The sequence below is a fragment of the Sitophilus oryzae genome, unplaced genomic scaffold (assembly GCF_002938485.1).
Source record: "Sitophilus oryzae breed Bouriz unplaced genomic scaffold, Soryzae_2.0 scaffold_168_pilon_pilon, whole genome shotgun sequence".
NCBI lineage: Eukaryota > Metazoa > Arthropoda > Insecta > Coleoptera > Curculionidae > Sitophilus > Sitophilus oryzae.
Genome location: NW_022146379.1, coordinates 112,821 through 130,459, shown reverse-complemented (window position 1 = coordinate 130,459; position 17,639 = coordinate 112,821). Strand labels below are relative to the sequence as shown.

Genomic DNA, 17,639 nt, shown 5'->3' with positions numbered 1-17,639 from the left:
TTTTCTGTGACTGAAAAGCCCGACACGTGATGTTATCTGCCTACCGCACTCTGGACATTCAAAAATCTCATTGCTTTGTTGCCTCTTTACTTTTTGGTTGTCGCTGTTAACTGAGTTTACAGTTCTTCCCCATTGAGTTCTATTGTGAACTGCTTCTTCCCACTCATTCTGCATAATTATGCCCTTTAAGTTTTCGTGGAAAATGTCCTTGTACCTTTTGAGTTGTTCACCTGCCCTACTCTTACCGTCTACAAGCTCACAGTAAAGCAGAGATTTTGGTATGCGGTTTTCTTGCATTCTGCTTACATGACCAGCCCATTTTAAGCGGGATTCTATATATAAAATTGCGTCACAAATAATGTTCTATTTCGATACAAAAAAGTAGCAATTCATGTAAAAACATATATTCTATATATTAATATATTAACATATTCTTTATGAAATATCTAAAAAATCTAGTAACGATTTACATAGATATGTTAAAATTTAACTACGGGTAAATAGAGTCGAAGTTACTTCATTAATTAACTTTCAGATTAATTAAATAAATCACAAGAATTAGTGATATAAACTTTCATACAGCTTATAAAAGAATAGTAGTAGTGAATTCTGAACTAGCTTGTATCGATTGATATCGAATTTATTGTCATCAATAACCCAAGAACAACTTTGTTCGACAAGAAGCTCTATCCTATCAGAGTTGCCCAAACTTGTTTCCAAGTGTAAAATTTAAGCGCCTGTATTTCCACTGCCCTCAGAATTATCCCAAAGTTTCTCTAGATTAGTTTCTGTTTAGTTATCAATCTATAACTTACTTTTGAGATCTATATCTACTGCTATTGAATATACTTATTCAAACGAGGAATTTGGACAATTTTCTGAAGCTTGTAACTAACAAATCAATTTTTTAATTTACAATTTTAATCCAAAACTTAAAATTTTAAGTCGTTTATTTATATTATTTTAGTATTAATTGAATATCCAATACTAGCAACTTATATCAAAGATTAATACTAATAGTTTAGGCAACCAGATAAACTGCTGAGAAAAGCATGCGCTGCTTAATGTAGAAGAGAAAGCACAGCAGGTGACTTTAAACTATTTATTACATTCATAAATAAGTTTCTTAATGGTCCGAGAGAAGGCAGCAGCATGCATCTGATAAATTTAACAAGTGATTTGAATTGACTTCAATTTTTTCTACAAGTTATTGCTTTTCTGATAGAACAGTGTAATTAGTAAGGCACATAAACCTAAATATATAGCGTAGAAGAGAAAGTCTTAGAAGTAACTTAATTTTTTGTCTTCTGTGGTGCAGTATGTTCCCGGATTGTCTTTACAAAAGGAAAGAAACACTTTTTTATTATTGACATTTTGAGAAAAGTGCATTTTTTTAAATATTTGCTTGTTCTAAAATGGTTAATCCCGTTTGTGCTTTTCCAAATTTCCATACCGTTTTAGAGGAAATTAAAATAAACCTGAAAATATAGTTGAATTGTATTGTTATTATAATGTTACAAATCAAGATGCGTTTCTATGGTAATTTAATTTCGTTTTCATTCTTAGATAGATTTTTATTGATAGAATTTTAATTAAAGTCAGTTTTTTCTGTTTTAAAATGTTAAATAAGCTCAAAATTTATTTAGTTCAATGCTACGGAAAGGGAGATAATAGTTATCGGAAAATGTGATCCTTTAACAACAGCAAAACATATTACACGTTAATCAAAACTATTAATAACCATCTATTGAAGAACGAAATCGAAATTATATTACGATAGAAACGCCTTTTGATTTCTGGGACTTAAAAAATTTAACAATATTTTCATGTTTTTATTATTTTCTTTTCCTAAAACGGTATGCAAATTTAGAAAACTATAAACGGGATTAACCATTTTAGAAGAAACAATTTTTTTTTATGAAAAATGCATTTTCCTCAAAATGTCAGTAATAGAAATGTAGAATGTTTAGGAGGGGAGTTAATCACCGCGACCTTACAGATCTCTATTGTGTGTTCCCCTTTCTTGAGTTATAACAAGTTATAACTCATTACGCAGTCTCAAAGCTTTGACAAAAGCCAGTATCTGAGATGGCTCTACAGAGGCCAGCTCTCCATCCTCGACATCAGCCGTACCAAAGTTCATGGCACGCTTTAGTCTACTGAGGTGTTCGTTGAGGAGACAGGTGTCCTGTCAAACCCCGTGACAATCCGGGGTTTTTTACCCCGGATTTTTTTTTAATTTTTACTAAAAAGCTTTTTTTACTTAAATCAAGGAAAACCTTTGATTTTTCTCGGTCGTAAGTTCTGAGGAACTTTTTCGAATGTCTTGTGAGAGCGTTGGAGGATTCCCATTCCAAGTTACGGATGGAGTCTTCTAGATTCTCCAGTTCCGCTTTCAGTTGGTTCCCATTTGAAAAACAGAACGGTTCTGGTCCAGTTAGTGGAGTGGTCGCTCCTTTCCTAGCTAAATCATTTGGTTATTCATTGGCCTTTATCCCTTGGTGAGCAGGCACCCAGAGTAGGAGGACTTTATTTTTTTTGCCTAATTTATTGAGTTTCTCTAGGCATTCTTTGACCAACTTCGAATTGATGGTTACTGCATTGATCGCGTTTAGTGCTGCTTGACTCTCGGATAGGATGGCAATTTCCTGTTTCCGATAGTTCCTATCTAAGATAAATTGTACGCATCTTTCGATAGCGTAAATTTCTGCCTGCAGGATACTGGAGTAGGTGCCCATTGGTTCGGAGTATTTGGTAAATGTCAGTAATAAAAAAATGTTTTCTTTTGTAAAGACAATCCGATATACAGTATGTCCCCGGATGAACAAGATATAAGAATCATTTAGATTTACAGCAAATGTTTTTTTTACTGCTATCGATGAAAAAGTTTTACATCTGTAATCAAAAAAATCTTTTAACTCTTACACCTGTAATCAAAAACAGTACAGATATAATCAAAAACAATTATGTAAAAATGACAACAAAGAAAAACAAACATAATTATTTTATTTGCTATTCTGATTGACAGTCAATAAGATAATGAAAATTTGATTGTAAATCAAGATTAAATTCACAGATTGCAATATATCTTTTTTGATTTAGAATAAATTAATGGGTTGGTACAATTGCTTTCTGATGAACTTAACGTAGCCATAACGAAGCCTTAACTTAATGATTCTTTGTTTTCAAATATTAAATTCACATTATATACTTTATAAAGACCAAAGAGAATAGTAATTCACTATGAGTAAACTTATTCTTATTTTAGTTTATAAGAAAACATACCGAATTATAGAGAAATGAAAAAGAAAGTAGGTTATATTTATACACATTTAGCAAAAAGCCTCTTCTGTCATGGGAGAAAACCATAAACTTCTACAAATCGCTTTCACTAACTTCTCTTTATATCTTTCCTTAAGTATCTCCGAAGACCAACAAGAACTCCGCTTTCTTTATCCATAAATACGAGAAAAAGAATTGAACTTCCGAAAATCTTTATACAAGAATTTTAATATTATTCTCTCGTCAGTAATATCAACGAAAAAAGTTCAGATAATGTTTTGAAATAACATGGAACATATTATTCCGCCGTAAATATGGAAATTATTTTATTATTCGTATTTATACTTGATAAAATAAAGCGTTAGAATTTTATTTCTATTTTCCTTTGTGCCTTAATATTTCCATAGTGTAATAAAACTATCCACGCAACAAATAATTTATAAATCGTTATTTTTTTGTATACGCTCAGTAATTCTTTGGTTCAATGGTTTCTCTTCCTGATGTATTATATTTTTGATAAATTATTATATTTATCATCACCATTTTCAGCTTATTCAACCATTTCCAGTTATGGTGTAGCCTCCCTCACATATTCTCTTTGTAGTTGGGCCCATTGTTGTCTATTGTTGGCTATGCGAGCCCAAGTTATCCCTGCTAATTTCCTAATATCATGGTCCCATCTCAGGTTCGGTCTTCCTCTAGGTTTCTTAATTCCTCGTTGGTACCATGCTGTAATTTTTGTGTTCCATCTGTTGTCTGTTCTTCTTGCAAGGTGTCCTGCCCATTGCCACTTGAGGGATTTGATTCAGACAATGATATCTATTACCTGGGTCTTTTGTCGTATCTACTCTATTCTTTTAAGATCTCCCTTGGTTATTTCCAGCATATTTCGTTCCATTAAACGTCGTGTGACTTGCAGTTTCCTTATGATATCCGTTTTAAGTGTCCAGGTTTCCCATGCATAGGTCATGACTGGTAGTACACATTGGTCGAATGTTTTCTTTATATATAGTGACATTCTAGATGTGAATATGATTGAATTTCTTCCATAAGTACTCCATGCTAACTTAATTCTTCTGTTGATCTCTGGTAGTGGAAATCCCGAGCTGTGTATTAGTTGTCCCAAATATATATTTTTTTCTACTATTTCCAGTGTTGTGTTATTCACTAGAATGTCCCTTCTCTCCACTAGTGTATTGTACATTAGCGAATCTTAGATTATTAAGATATACTCGAACTATTTTTAATCTTTGTTGGTCCAGTCCAATTGACAGAAGATTTCTACCAATGTTGCTGTAAACAGCTTTGGGAATATCGCGTTTCCTGTCGTACTCCTTTGCCAGTTCGTGTTGTTTTTTAAATAATTTATCTTGCTTTGGCTTCTTTGTATATATTGGCGAGAGTTTCTCTATAAGGCCTCTCAATACCTTGTTTCGCTAGCCTGGTCCGGTAATAGATATGTATCATAAATCCGGCGTAGTCTGTAGGACTACGCCTTCTAAAAAGTATAAAAAAAAACACAAAAACCAAAAAATAACAAATTTTTATTTCATTATATATTATATTATGTATAATTGAACTAATCTAGACAAAAATGGGTTCAATTAATATAAACTTTAAGAAAATATAGTACAAAATAAAATAACATACATATAAATTTGAAAAAAAAAACAATTAGGTTTTTACTAAGCTCTAAAAAATAAAACCAAATTACTAACTGCCATTACAATATAGAAATAAGTTTTTAATACTATATATAAAAAAAAATAAGTTATAAAACTGGAGTTAAAGAAAAAGTTTTTAGTTACAGCATGAGGCAAAGTTCATTGTTTTCCTGAACATGTTTTACAAAATGGATTCGTACATTCTAGGCATTAAAAATAATTAACTAGGACATAACATTGTCTTTAACTCTGGTTGCACAGGAATTGCAAGTATTCTACCAATTGTAAAGTATATTTCTCGTAGAATATTTGATATTGTCAAACGCATTTGTCTGGCAAATTGTTATATTGTCACTGTCACAGTCCTTATCATATCATTTTAATAGAATTTCTTCACAACTAGAGTCTCCTAAACGCACTCCTTTCGAAGGCCCGGACATATTTTACAAAAGTTTCTCATACACAAAATCTTACACAAACGGTCCGGCGTCACGTCGTCTGAGAGACTACGGCTTAAGTAACTTCTGTCAGAACTTCTAAAAAACTAATCCAGTTTGGACATAAATATGGCGATCAGTCGTTGACCGAGAGGGGGAGGATTAGCTGGAACGCCAATCCTGTAGGTGGTCCCAGTAACTAATGAGAATGAGTTAATTATTTGGCGTAGTCTGTCAGACGACGCCGGGCCAGTTCCATTAGCCGCCAGGCTATTCGCTAGGCGTTTCGCTATACTCTATTGTTGCACTAGGGCTTCTATATTCTTAGGAAATTATTATATTATCATGTCATCATATATTCATGTCATCATTATATTATCATATCAAAGTCAAAAACGGCTGGGGAATGACAATCGATAATAATTTTGGCGAGGTCAATTCCTGGACATCATTTACTAAAAACTGACATAATACTTGTCAAAAATTAACACTAATTATAGAAAGATTAAAACGAATTGAACATTTTCAGACATAAATATATTTCAAAATGTATTTTTCTAATTTCAAACTACTTTGTTTAAAGATTCTTAACTTTTTTGGTGAAACATTTTATCAAAAAGTTTGGTTTACTTTTAGTCTGTAATATTTTTTTCTTTTCTTAAGTAAGCCTCTATTTTGTTCTTTTCCCAATTTTACACCAGTTTTGACATTAAACGATATTTATTCGAAAGTATATAGAAAGTATATATATAAAAAATTATTATTGAAAGGTTTGTGTCGATAGAGGAACAAATTAAGTAGGTCTGTTTTACAAGGAAATCAGCCAAATTATTCAATGACTTTCTCAAACTTTTCAGTCAGACGTTTCTTAAAACTTTTTGACTTGTATTTGGTGTGGTGTGTTTAATGTTGGACTCTCTTTTTCTTTTTATGAGTATGCCGTAGTTTTAGTTGATGCTAGTAAAAGCTCCTTGTTCGTAAACGGGGCAGTTTGTTTTCAGCGTCTCTAACAATGGAATTTAAGAGCAAGACTAGATTTCAGTGTCATTTCAGGTTTATATTGCGGTGTTAATGAGAAAGCCCTTATCTGACGCATTAAAGAAGTTAAGTTCTGCTTTCTTAATGTTTGTAAATAAGTACTTTTATATAAAATAGCCGTCGGATTTACACTTGAGATGAAACTAAATTTTCTTATAACTCGGAAAATAAAGCAAGAAAAGGTGTTTTTGCTTTTCATTTGGTGGGAAATAGCGTTAACTTTTTAATTGCACACTTGAATCTTAATAATTGTAGTTAAAGCGTTTACTTAAACTTTAACGGCTATAGGTACTGAATAATTTTCCTTTAGTGGCTATATAGAGTGGTTTTAGAGACCTTTGTTTTAAATTACACTATTTAATAGAAAACATAACGTAGACTGATAACAAACATTTTTTACAAACTCGACATTTTAGCGATTCGAATGAAATTTTGAGGGTAAAAGTTACTATAAGTGCGACATATTTTAAAAAAATGTCGACATATTCGTCATATTCTTCATGCGTCATAGCATATGGGTTATCAGTGGAATATTTTTCTAAAAAAATATGTGCGCCACTGGCTTTCTTTCTTTTGTTGTCTTTCAGTCTTTTGCAAAATGTCTACACACCGTTAAGTGCTGATTAAAAGTAGTGTTTTCATATTTAGTCTATTTGGGTCTCCTTGATGAGATAAAAGAAATTAATTTTAACGTCATTAACTTGCCAAAATGTTAAATAAATACTCATTGATTTCCCATAAAAAAACATAAAAAAGTCGCTGTAAACAAGAGTGCGGAAATGCATCATTTTAAAGATACAAGATTTTAAAACTTTTAAAAAATAGACCTGTAGTAATTATCTTAAATAAGTAGGTACCATTATTTTTTTGGGGAATTTGTTGTAGATTGTAGATAGCACTGTACATCAGTGTTATAAATGTTAATAAAATTTAGTAATAAATTACATTAAATAAGCAATTTATTAATTTTCTTTTTATTTTAATTTGATTAATGATCATTAATAAAATTGCGTTTATCTCACCGAGGAGATCAAAATGGACAAAATATCAATACACAACTATTAATCGGCAGTAAATGGCCTACAACCCTTTGTTAATAAGAGGAAAAAAGTCAGTGGCGCACATGTTTTTTAGAAAAATATTTCAATAAAAACCCATATACACGTCCTTGGTGAATCTGTCGACACTTTTTTAGCATTGACATAGGTAGCACTTGTAGTAACGTTTACCCTCAAAATTTAATTTGAATCACTAAAAGCATTTGGAAGAATAAATCGAAAAAGAATGAAGTATTTAATCTCGTGTTCCTACGAAACAATCGGACTCATGTTGATATAAAAAACAAATCTTATTTTTACGTGAGGAATCACCCTACCAGAGATGGAACACCCTGTATGAATCAGCATTCCGTGCACTAAACAATAATTTATTGCTTTACTAACTTATTCAGGGCCCATTGACTTGACGGCACACGTATCCTCACTACTGCAATTGCCTGCGTTTGCGAAATATAGAGGAATATTTTGCTCGACGTGTCTGGTAGACGGTAGACCACTCTGTAGCCGTTAAGTGTTAACTCAGTATATTTTCTAAAAAAAATAATAGGTACGGGTGCACTTGAGCCAGACAGGATATTTTTACTGATATTGCTGTCTGCTTTACTGATTTTGTTGTCTTTTTACTATTTTTACTGCCTCGTTCATACTTTTTGATGTGTGTTTTACTGTTTTTACTGTTAGTTTTTCTGTTTTTGCTATCTCTTTTATTGTTCTGGCTCTCAATTTATAGAGGTATAAAAGCTGACAGCATAAAAGCAATAACACGAGTAGCAAAAAAGAAAAAAAGGAATAGTAAAAACAGTTTAATAAACATTAAAAACATTAAACAGTATGAAAAAGACAGTAAAAACAGTAAAACACACAACAAAAATAGAAGATCAGACAGCAAAATCAGTAAAAGTTTGCTGTCTGGCTTAAGTGCCCTTACACCAACTACAGAAAATCGAAATCACAGTTACAATGTTTTTAAAATGTTTTGAAGTTGCTAGTTTGCAATTGTAATCATTTTGTCCATTTTTAGGTTCCGTACCCCAAAAGGGTAAAAACAGGAACCCTATTACTAAGACTTCGCTGTCCGTCCGTCTGTCCGTCTGTCACAAAGGTCTATCTTATGAACGGATATAGCTAGACAGTTGAAATTTTCACAGATAATGTATCTATGTAGCCGCTATAAGAACAAATACTAAAAACAGAATTAAATAAATGTTTATAAATAAAAAAGTACTTTCACTAAACATTATCTTTTAAGTGAGAATTTTACAAGTAAGAGTCTTTCAAGTCCTCGGTGGCCGCGTGGTTAAAGCGTTAGGACTTTACGCTGCTATGACGCTGGAGCCGTAGTAAGGGTGGTTCGAATCCTAGTCAAGGCGAATTTTTTTTAATCGTTTTTTTTTAATTTTTACATATTTTTACATATTAATTTTTACTTTTTACATATTTATTATCGATTAATACAATTTTTAGTAATGTGTTTCTTCATTTTTTTTAAATTACTTATACGCGCATTCAAAATTTCAGCTAAATCGAAAAAAAAAGTTTATAATAATATAGTGTCTAATGTTTTATAGATAATGAATGGTACGGAACCCTTCGTACGCGAGTCTGACTCGCAACTTGACCAATTTTTTAAGATGGAGAAAAGTTGAAATAAAAAATCACGATATTCTTTAAAAATATTTAATACTGATGCTGTAGGTGACACCGCATACAAAAAGAAAAATATTCCATCTGAGAAAGTTTAACTTCATTTCCATAATCGGTTGTTGGTCGGCTCTCACCTGTTTCGAATACCGAATCAATCTACAGGTATTTTCGAGATTTCTAACGCCTTGAACTTGGCAAGAATCCGCTGCCAAGGTGAGCCGTATACGGGAAAGAGTCAAGATCACTGGGTCACGAGGCTGCGTTGCTGCGGAGAGAAATGAACAACTTTCTACTGAAGCATGCGGCGCTCGTTATAGCCATTCTCTTTGGCCGTCGATTTCCATCTCGACATAGATATATATCGCGTGGAGATGCTTGTCCATTTTCTAATATCGCCTTAAGGGGATTTACACGCATATTTCAACCTGTTAAGTATTTTAATTTGCTTCTTTTATATGGGTGTGACGTACAGGATGCTTCAGTTTCCGTGAATTAAATCATATGATTTTGATCTCATTATTCATATTAATTTTTGTAATAAGTAGTAAAAACTTGGTTTACTATCTTGAATTTATTAAATCTATAAAATCAACCTCTCATAGTCTTGAACTACCTGCGATTTGCATATGCCACAGTCTTGTTATCCGACTGCATAAAGCATCATCATTTTCAGCTTATTAAACAATTTCCAATTATGCTGTAGCCTTCCTGACAATATTTAGATACTCTCTTTGTAGTTGGGTCCATTGTTGTTTATTGTTGGCCCCAGTTATCCCTGCTAATTTTCTAATATCATGGTCCCATATTAAGTTTTGTCTTCTTCTAGGTCTCTTAATTCCTCGTAGGTACCATGCTTGTGGTCCAATTTTTGTGGTCCATCGGTTGTCCGTGCTTCTTGCCAGGTATCCTGCCCATTGCCACTTGGGGGATTTGATTCTGTGGATGATATCTATTACCTGGTTTTTTGTCGTATCCACTCTATTCTTTTATGGCGTCTCTTGGTTATTCCCAGCATATTTCGTTCCATTGAACGTTGTGCGACCTGCAGTTTCCTTATGATGTCCTTTTAAGTGTCCAGGTTTTGCATGCATAAATAGTACATCATAACACTGGTAGTACACATTGGTCAACTGTTATCTTCTTTAGATAGAGTGGCATTCTTGATTTGAATATAATTGAGTTTCTTCAAATATATATATATATTCTTCTACTATTTTCAGTATTGTGCTATTTATTAAAATGTCTTTACTTTCCGCTATTGCGTTGTACAGCTGGTTCCAATAAAATTGAATACGATTTAAAACATATTTTTATTATTTCGGGCAGTACATTCTATGATACCCTCCCCAATTTCTCTACTCATGTCATGCTGACGTCCTGAATTTTTTTTTTGCCACTTTGTCAAAAGCAAAGTTGTTTTATACAATGTCACAATAACCTTAAAAGAACCTTAACATGTCAAAATACTTGACACATTAAATATACACTGCCCAAATATTCGAAAAAATGTGTAAAAAGTCGTATTCATTTTTTTTGGAACCAGCTGTACATTACTTTAGTTTTTTTCTAAATTTATTTTGAGACCCACTTTATTGTTGGCTGTATTTAGTCCATTAATTTGTGCTTGTAGTTTTTTCAGGACTATTAGCAATTGGACTGTATCATCAGAATTAAATTTTATACAATCATATTATTATGGTTTTTATCTGATTCTTATTTCTTTTTGAATATAGCAATGAATCGGTTCACCGTCTTGAAAAAAGGAAGCGTATGGGTACTTATTTTTCTCTTTGACTCAACTTCAAAAAAGAAATCCATAATTGAGAAAAACACTATACGGGGTGTACTACGCTGGAGTTGCTATCTAACAGCATAAATAAATTTTAAGAAATGTTACAAAAACTTTGGTTGACCTCTGAACAATTCTGGTATTAAAAATCAAAATTCCAATCTCAGAAACCCAGATATTGATAAACCTTGTAATTGTCACTCGAGTATATTATATTAACACACATCAAATTATGGAAACCTGGTTACAAGTATTTGAATAAAAAACGTATAAGCAATGGTAACCGAACTTTGGAGCTTATCAGAAGAATATGAGTACCTAACTTGAGCCGATGATTGAAATAACATTTTAAAGATGCACTTCTGTCTGTTTTGACGTACCTATGGTACGGGGACCCGAACATTGACGCAGAAAACTGCGAACAAATTTAAAATCACACATCATGCAACGGAAGTTCTCTTATACAGGGTGAGTTTCGTACGATGTTCTCTATGGGCAACTCGGAAACTACTGGAGATATAGAGTCGGTTAAATGGGGAGAGAATTGCAGTTTTGTGAGGTTATAAATATACGCCTTTCAGATTTTTGAAAAAGTTAATTGATTACTAGATATTTCGAAAAAAACAAAACTTGGCTATTTTAAAAATTGTCCCTAATTCTATTATAATCTATTTTAGACAAACAGTTTTCAGATAAAAGTTGTAGATAATCACATTTCTAATGAGATTGTGTTCTCCGATTTTTTCTAAAGCCTGTTATTTTTGACATATGACACAAAAATATGTTTTTTTAAATGGAAACCATAGTTGGCCATGACTTCATAAATAGCAACATTTTTTAAGCTTTTCAGCGATATAAGCTATAATATGTTTCTTTCACAAAATTACTGAGTTATAGCCAATTTTTATATTTCTTGACTAATTTTATTTAGTTAGCCATGGAAACAAGTTCAATCGTCGTTGCTCTCAGAAATGTGAAATTGTCACATCCAATCTTTGTAAATTAAAATAAACAAGAATTGTAAATATTTTTTTTTTAAATGAAGAAAAACGTGTAGGATTATTGGTTCAACTTTTCTTGACCATACAAGATACGTTGACCAGTGAAAGTTATTTACGTTTTTTAGAGAACGGTTTCCAATGGTGTTCTAATTTTGTTATGATTTATAACTTATAAAAAGACAAAATATATTATTAAACGGCTCTTTACAATTTACATTACACAAACTAAAACTTTAAAAAATAATCAATACATACACTTTTAAGTTATTTTAGAAAATGTTCAAAAAATCCGCAATTGATTTGAGTACATAAATGCATCTTTTTAAAACTGAATTTCTAGCTATTGTCACAGAACGACCGGTCGACTTAATTAAGCTTCTCCTGTTCCGCCTCTTCGAGTGCCTCTCATAAGTTCATAAGTTCTTTTGTAAACCTTGTTGTAAACCATACCGCATAAAAAAAATCTAAAATGGATAGGTCAGGTGACCGTGGAGATCCAAGCAATTGGTCCACCTCTTTCTATCCCTGAGTCGACATAATTATTATAATAAAATAATTTTTAACATTTCTTACAACCGTTCTCTAAAAAACATAAGTAACGCTCACCGGTAAACGTATTCTCGAAACTGTATGGCCAAGAAAAGTTGAACCCACACGCTTTTATTCATCTGAAAAACTCGTATTTACAATTTTTGTTTATTTTAATTTACAAAGATTGGACGTGACAATTTCACATTTCTGAGAGCAACGACGATTGAACTTGTTTCCATGGCTAACTAAATAAAATTAGTCAAGAAATATAAAAATTGGCTATAACTCAGTAATTTTGTGAAAGAAACATATTATAGCTTATATCGCTGAAAAGCTTAAAAAATGTTGCTATTTATGAAGTCATGGCCAACTATGGTTTAAATTTAAAAAAACATATTTTTGTGTCATATGTCAAAAATGACAGGCTTTAGAAAAAATCGGAGAGCACAGTCTCATTAGGGATGTGATTATCTACAACTTTTATCTGAAAACTTTTTGTCTAAAATAGATTATAATAGAATTAGGGACAATTTTTAAAATAGCCAAAATTTGTTTTTTTCGAAATATCTAGTAAGCCATGAACTTTTTCGAAAATCTGAAAAGCGCATATTTATGACCCCACAAAACTGCAATTCTTTCCCCATTTAACTGACTCTCTATCTCCAGTAGTTTCTGAGATACCTATAGAGAACATCCTAGGAAACTCACCCTGTATAAGGCGATATATCGATAGACAGAGTAGCGAATACCAAAGTACGAGACACAATAAGAATCATAGATGCCTAGAAAAATTACCAACATTAGAATAGATTGGCGCATTGGATATTGGAAGGCTAAACGATTTTGGATAGACTAAGGAAACTGTAAAATTTAAAAAATAAATATGAAGATATAATCAGAGAGTCAGGCTGTACATAAAGTGGACATGAGCTCAAAGGTAATTTAGGTAAAAAAAAACAGACAGAAGTAGAGACGTAGTAAGCTCTCCATCCAAAGATCTAATTCTAAAACAGCAAAGGAACTGCTAATGTTGAGGAGGAATAAAATGTGGATTAAAATGTGGAATTGAAATGTTTGTATGATGAGGCTGTGTACGGTATTCGCATCTCAATACCACATTCGCATACCACATTTGAAAAACATCAGAGACATAGGTGACAATAAGAAAAATCAGGGCTCTTCATTTAGTCTAAATTTGGTGCTAAGTGAAAACGCTACTTGAATCTTACACATAACATATATTTTTGTGAAAGCGTTTTGAAATTGACAGTTTTTGATATTTATTTTAGATTCGAGTATCTAAAAGTGTATATATATACACTAGTATCTAAAAGTGCCTAATAATAAAAAATATCGTAAAATGGTCTCGTATAGGTTTTTCGACTTCTCGGGCACTAACGTGGATAGCGCAGTTTCAGCAGCTTGTTGAATATCCAAAGACTCGCCATTATCACTCATATTTTCACAAAACTGCTTCCGTCCCGTGCTTAAAATACATTCATTTCGCAACTTGTTACATTACAGCTATTGTTAAGTTTGGTCAGGAAATTGCGTGCCCTACACAGTCTTCTTTTGATTGCAAAATAAAACACTAAATCATCACAATACACTAAAATACTTTTAATTTTACACATTTTTTTGTGTAAAAACAAAAGTGTTTTGATATATTGTTGTGATTTAGTGTTTTATTTTACTGTTGTTACCAAAGATTCCAACCTCCAACTGTACTCTTTTGCTTTCTACATCGTATCCTACTTTGTTGCAGATCAACTTAACAATATATTCGTATACATAATCAGAATTTTGTCCTTTTTTAAATTTTACTCCAAATCCTATTAAAAATTGACAATTTAAATCTCGTTTTTCATTACAAACTAACAAAACTTCTCTTGTTACAGCTCGCCCTTGTACTAGCCGTCATCATCGGCCTGAAAAAACTCTTCAGCCAGGACAAGCACGTGACCTACGAGGTTGTGGCTCAGCCTCACCACGACCACCACGAGCACCACGAGCACATCAGCAGCGGCGGCCACGACAGTTACGGGGGCGGTGGCGGTTGGGGCAGGAACTTCGACGCCAAGAGCGCCCAAGAGATGGCGTACCGAGCCCAAATTCCCGCCAACTAACAGATTTCTCCTGTCATAGCTGCAGTACAAACGGACTATTCTTAGTGTTTTAACACCATATTGGTGTCCAGTGTAATTTATTTATTTATTATTGTCTTTTGTGTCTGTTCTTAACTTATTTCTCGTCTGTTATGTTTAAAAAAAATAATAAAATAAATTGTTTACAAAAAATTAAGCATGTATTTAAATTCGTCGAACTAAATAAGGGGTAATCAGATAAAACCAGATAACTCCACAGTTCCACAGTCGGGCTAAATTAGCTTAATGATCGATTCGTATTTCTTTTGGTGGTATAAATCCGGTGATGAAGTTAATTTCAAAAAAAATTTGTTAATTCCCACTTAAAATCCGATTCAAAGTCGAGCGATTCGAACAAAACCAGACCAATTCACAAAACCAAATTGCATAGGTCTGGTTTAAACGAAAAATCATAGCCTCGTCTGTGTAAGGTTCTTTAATTGTATTCCTAGTATTTTTGAGCATTGATAGAGATATTTTTTTGGCTTTTTCAAATGCTTTTAAAAAATAAAATTTTTATTTATTTATTTCATCTGAAAACAATGGGTATTTCGCCACTGTAAGAAAATCCACAAAATAATATAGTAATTTTTTTAAACACTGCCACAACAGAACGTCAACGGTTTTTATAGATGTATCCTTCCTAAAACTTAATTTTCCAGTCATTTTTCGAAAAAAAAAATGATAGCTTAGATCGCTAAAAAGCTTAAAATGGCGCCTTTTATGAAGTCATGGCCAACTATAGTTTCCATTTAAAAAAAAACATATGTTTGTATCATATGTCAAAAATGACAGGATTTAGAAAGAAAAACACGGAGAACACGATATCATTAAAGATATGATTATCTACAACTTTTATTTTAATTTTTTTTGTCTAAAACAGATTATAATGAAATTAGACACAATTTGTAATATAGACGAAATTTGTTTTTTTTTTCGAAATATCTAGTAAGCCATGAATTTTTTCCACAATCTGAAAGGCGCATATCTATGACCCCACAAAACTGCAATTCTTTTCTTTTTTAACCGACTCTCTATCTCCAGTAATTTTCGAGATACCCATAGAGAACATCGTAGAAAACTCACCCTGTATATCGCAATAAAGTTCAAGTAAACTATTTTTTTTTTGGTTAAGTTGGTTCAAAATCTTACAGAATGGATTCTGTAATCAACCAAATGACAACAATTCAAATTCTTAATTTTCTTATTAAAATAGTCAATATGTTGTATATTTCTTCTTAATAATCAAGGAATCTCTCAACTCTGGAAAGAAATACATTTGTTCATTTTGTCCTGGATCATTTGATCTAGAATTTTTTATGTAGACTACAACTTGAAACATAATTATCAATTGCAATACAAATACAAGTATACATTCCATAATATAACCGGTGATTCTCAAAAGGGGCTCACCTCTGTAACTTTTTTTATTTTTTTTTCGGATAAAAAACAAGATTTGGTACGTTAGTATATGACATCAATCAGAATTGATTGACGTATTCAATTGTTTTCAGTCATTTCAACTTTTGATTTTTAAATAGCATCCTCGGTATTTTTTTTTTACTTTATTTGATAGAAAATGACATATTATATGCCAACTTTTGACATTTTCGCATATGGACTATTTTAAATAGTAACATACGGTTCATAACGACAATTTGACTCAAAATACCAAGTATGTGGTACCAAATTATTCGTAAAAAATGCTTTTCCAAATAAAAAACCACCCTCGTTCCATTTAAAAAAATGAGATGATTAAAAATACGATTTGGTAATTTTTTAAACAGCCAGGATAAGACACGTAAAACATTAGACGTTCAAATCTAATTTCCAAGACTCCTAAATTAAAAATTAGTGTTTTAGTAACGTCATGACACTTTAGATTGAAATCTAAAATACAATTTAAAAAAAAATGTCAAAAGTTTACATATGATATGTCATTCTAATCAGAGTGGTATTTTCTATCGAATAATGTGTCATTTAAAAGTCAAACATTTTAGTAATTTTTGGTGAAACAGGAGATGACCGAAAACAATTGAATGCGTTAATCAATCCTAATTTATGTCAATTTGTGCCAAAAACAGTTATAAGTGTAAATCACTTTTGAAAAATCCGGTATGTGTATTCCTAACAAATAAACGAAGATGCCATTCAAAAATTTAAAGTTGCAGCCATTTCCACTAAAACAGGATGTGATCGAACACAATTGAATACATCAATCAATCTTAATTTTTGTCATATACTAACATACCAAATCTTGTTTTTTTATCCGAAATCATATAAAAGTTATAGAGGCGAACCACTTTTCAGAAACACACCCGGTATTATTCTATCATATAAGCTTCATTCTTTGTGATGATCAACATACCTATAAGAAACTGAATTAGATAATATAATAAAATAAATAATAATAAAAAATTATAAAAAAATTATTTATATTTTTTTATCTTTCTATTTTGTATAGTAATATAATTTGTCTATTTAATTAAAGTTATTATTTCTAAACTGAATTTGTTAAATAAATAAATAGTGCTGTTTCTCACCGACAAGATTTATTTATTTCTTTGGTGAGCAACTCAGTTTATTTGCCGAATTAGAAAATCTATAACTAAGGAATAGCTTTATTTATTTTTGTTTTCTTATTTTTCAGGAACTTTAGTTTTATCTTTTTTATTACTTCCATTGTAGTTATTGAAATCCTTACTTTTTGATAAATAAACTTTACTTTACTTTACTTTACTTGCCCAACAGGAAAAAGACAGTTTAAAATACTACCAAGCAAATGAGCATGAATGTCACAATACACACTATTGTATTGTATTGTATTGACTAAGAGTGGGTCCCATGGGACTCTCCACTGCGGCCGCGAGGGCCTATTGTGGCTCAGTTTCTACAAACTCTAATATACAAACAGCGTTAAAGTTCACCCTCAAGACCCAGCTTTTTAACATAGGCCGTTATGTCCTAGGGTGATATGTCTCCTAGGTCTGATAGGTCTAGCATGGGTTTGCCAAACATCTCAAACCTGGTCCTGCCCCCAGCGGGGCAGGT

The 17,639-nt window shown here is 32.0% G+C and overlaps 1 protein-coding gene across 1 annotated transcript in view; it reads left to right on the top strand.

Moving 5' to 3' along the window:
• The window catches only part of LOC115880980, a 38,265-nt gene extending 23,560 nt beyond the window's left edge, over nucleotides 1-14,705 (top strand). Inside the window, exon 4 of the mRNA XM_030898325.1 lies at nucleotides 14,343-14,705. Within this exon, the coding sequence (XP_030754185.1) occupies nucleotides 14,343-14,570 (228 nt within the window). The 3' untranslated portion in view covers nucleotides 14,571-14,705. The remainder of the gene's footprint in view (nucleotides 1-14,342) is intronic.
• The last annotated feature ends 2,934 nt before the right edge of the window (nucleotides 14,706-17,639 follow it).